Raw genomic sequence first — 1230 nt, 5'->3', positions numbered from 1 at the left:
GTTGATTGCGATTTCACTTTTTTAACGTTAGCTAGTGTGTAATGTTGCAGTTTGAGCATAAACAATATCTGTAAAGTTACGACGCTGAAAGTTAAATGCAAACGAAGATATCGCCTTTTAAAATTATGGCAGTTTAATGCCTACAAAAACGGCTCGTAGGGACTACAATGAGTTACTTCCCAGGTTTGTGACGTCACAAACCCTGATAAACCTCACCCCCGAAAACAATCAACAAAGGGGGGAGGCGGCTGCTTGTTGCCATGCCGTCAAAACTAGGGGTGCACGAAAAAATATATTCATATATGAATTGCACAGTTTGCCATTCATCTCAGACTGAAGAGACCAGAATTGATTTTGAAGATCAGTAGATTTGATTTTTTCTGAAGTGGCCAGTGCAACGTCTGCCTTTTTTTGGGCCTGTGTGTAAGCTTCTTCCAGTGCTTGTAGGCGCTCTTCGAAAACACCCAAATTGGCAATCTAGATATATAAACAAAATATTTTCATTGCAATAAAGTTCAATTATTAATTTGATCAATATGCAGCATTTCACCAATTCAGACATGTATTGAGCCTAAGCACTTTTATGTCCATCTACAATTGCAGTTCGCATCTGAAAATTCATCAATCATACATTAAATCTACAGTGTTGTAGTAATTAATTTATCATTTCACACAAGGCCACTGTGAATAATTCAGGATTTTAAAAATACACCAAATGTATACGTTTGTTCATGACATGCTCTCGTCAGTGGTGTTGACAGCTCTACACTAGCAATGAGTTCTATGATTCAGTTGATTCAGAAGAGGAAAGTATTATAAAAACAATGATGGCATTGATCTTTGTATTAGGTAGTTATCAAAGAAATGTCATTAAAATGCATAAATTAATGTTATCATAATTTGATTATAATCTTAAAGGGGTTGTTGATTGCGATTTCACTTTTTTAACGTTAGTGTGTAATGTTGCTGTTTGAGCATAAACAATATCTGTAAAGTTACGACGCTGAAAGTTAAATGCAAACGAAGATATCACCTTTTAAAATTATGGCAGTTTAATGCCTACAAAAACGGCTCGTAGGGACTACAATGAGTTACTTCCCAGGTTTGTGACGTCACAAACCCTGATAAACCCCACCCCCGAAAACAATCAACAAAGGGGGGAGGCGGCTGCTTTAGAGAAGAAGAGGAAGAGTTGTTGCCATGCCGTCAAAACTAGGGGTGCACGAAAAA

General features: G+C 37.2%; 1 protein-coding gene across 1 annotated transcript in view; it reads right to left on the bottom strand.

Moving 5' to 3' along the window:
- The window catches only part of LOC107549324 (probable serine/threonine-protein kinase kinX), a 9662-nt gene that overhangs the window by 4958 nt on the left and 3474 nt on the right, over positions 1–1230 (bottom strand). Inside the window, exon 2 of the mRNA XM_016230372.1 lies at positions 361–477. Coding sequence (XP_016085858.1) covers positions 361–477 — 117 coding nt within the window. The remainder of the gene's footprint in view (positions 1–360; positions 478–1230) is intronic.

This window comes from Sinocyclocheilus grahami, unplaced genomic scaffold (genome assembly GCF_001515645.1).
Source record: "Sinocyclocheilus grahami isolate Dianchi unplaced genomic scaffold, SAMN03320097.WGS_v1.1 scaffold368.1, whole genome shotgun sequence".
In the NCBI taxonomy this organism is placed as follows: Eukaryota; Metazoa; Chordata; class Actinopteri; order Cypriniformes; family Cyprinidae; genus Sinocyclocheilus; species Sinocyclocheilus grahami.
The sequence above is the reverse complement of the archived record's forward strand: the minus strand, read 5'-3'. Positions and strand labels throughout refer to the sequence as shown.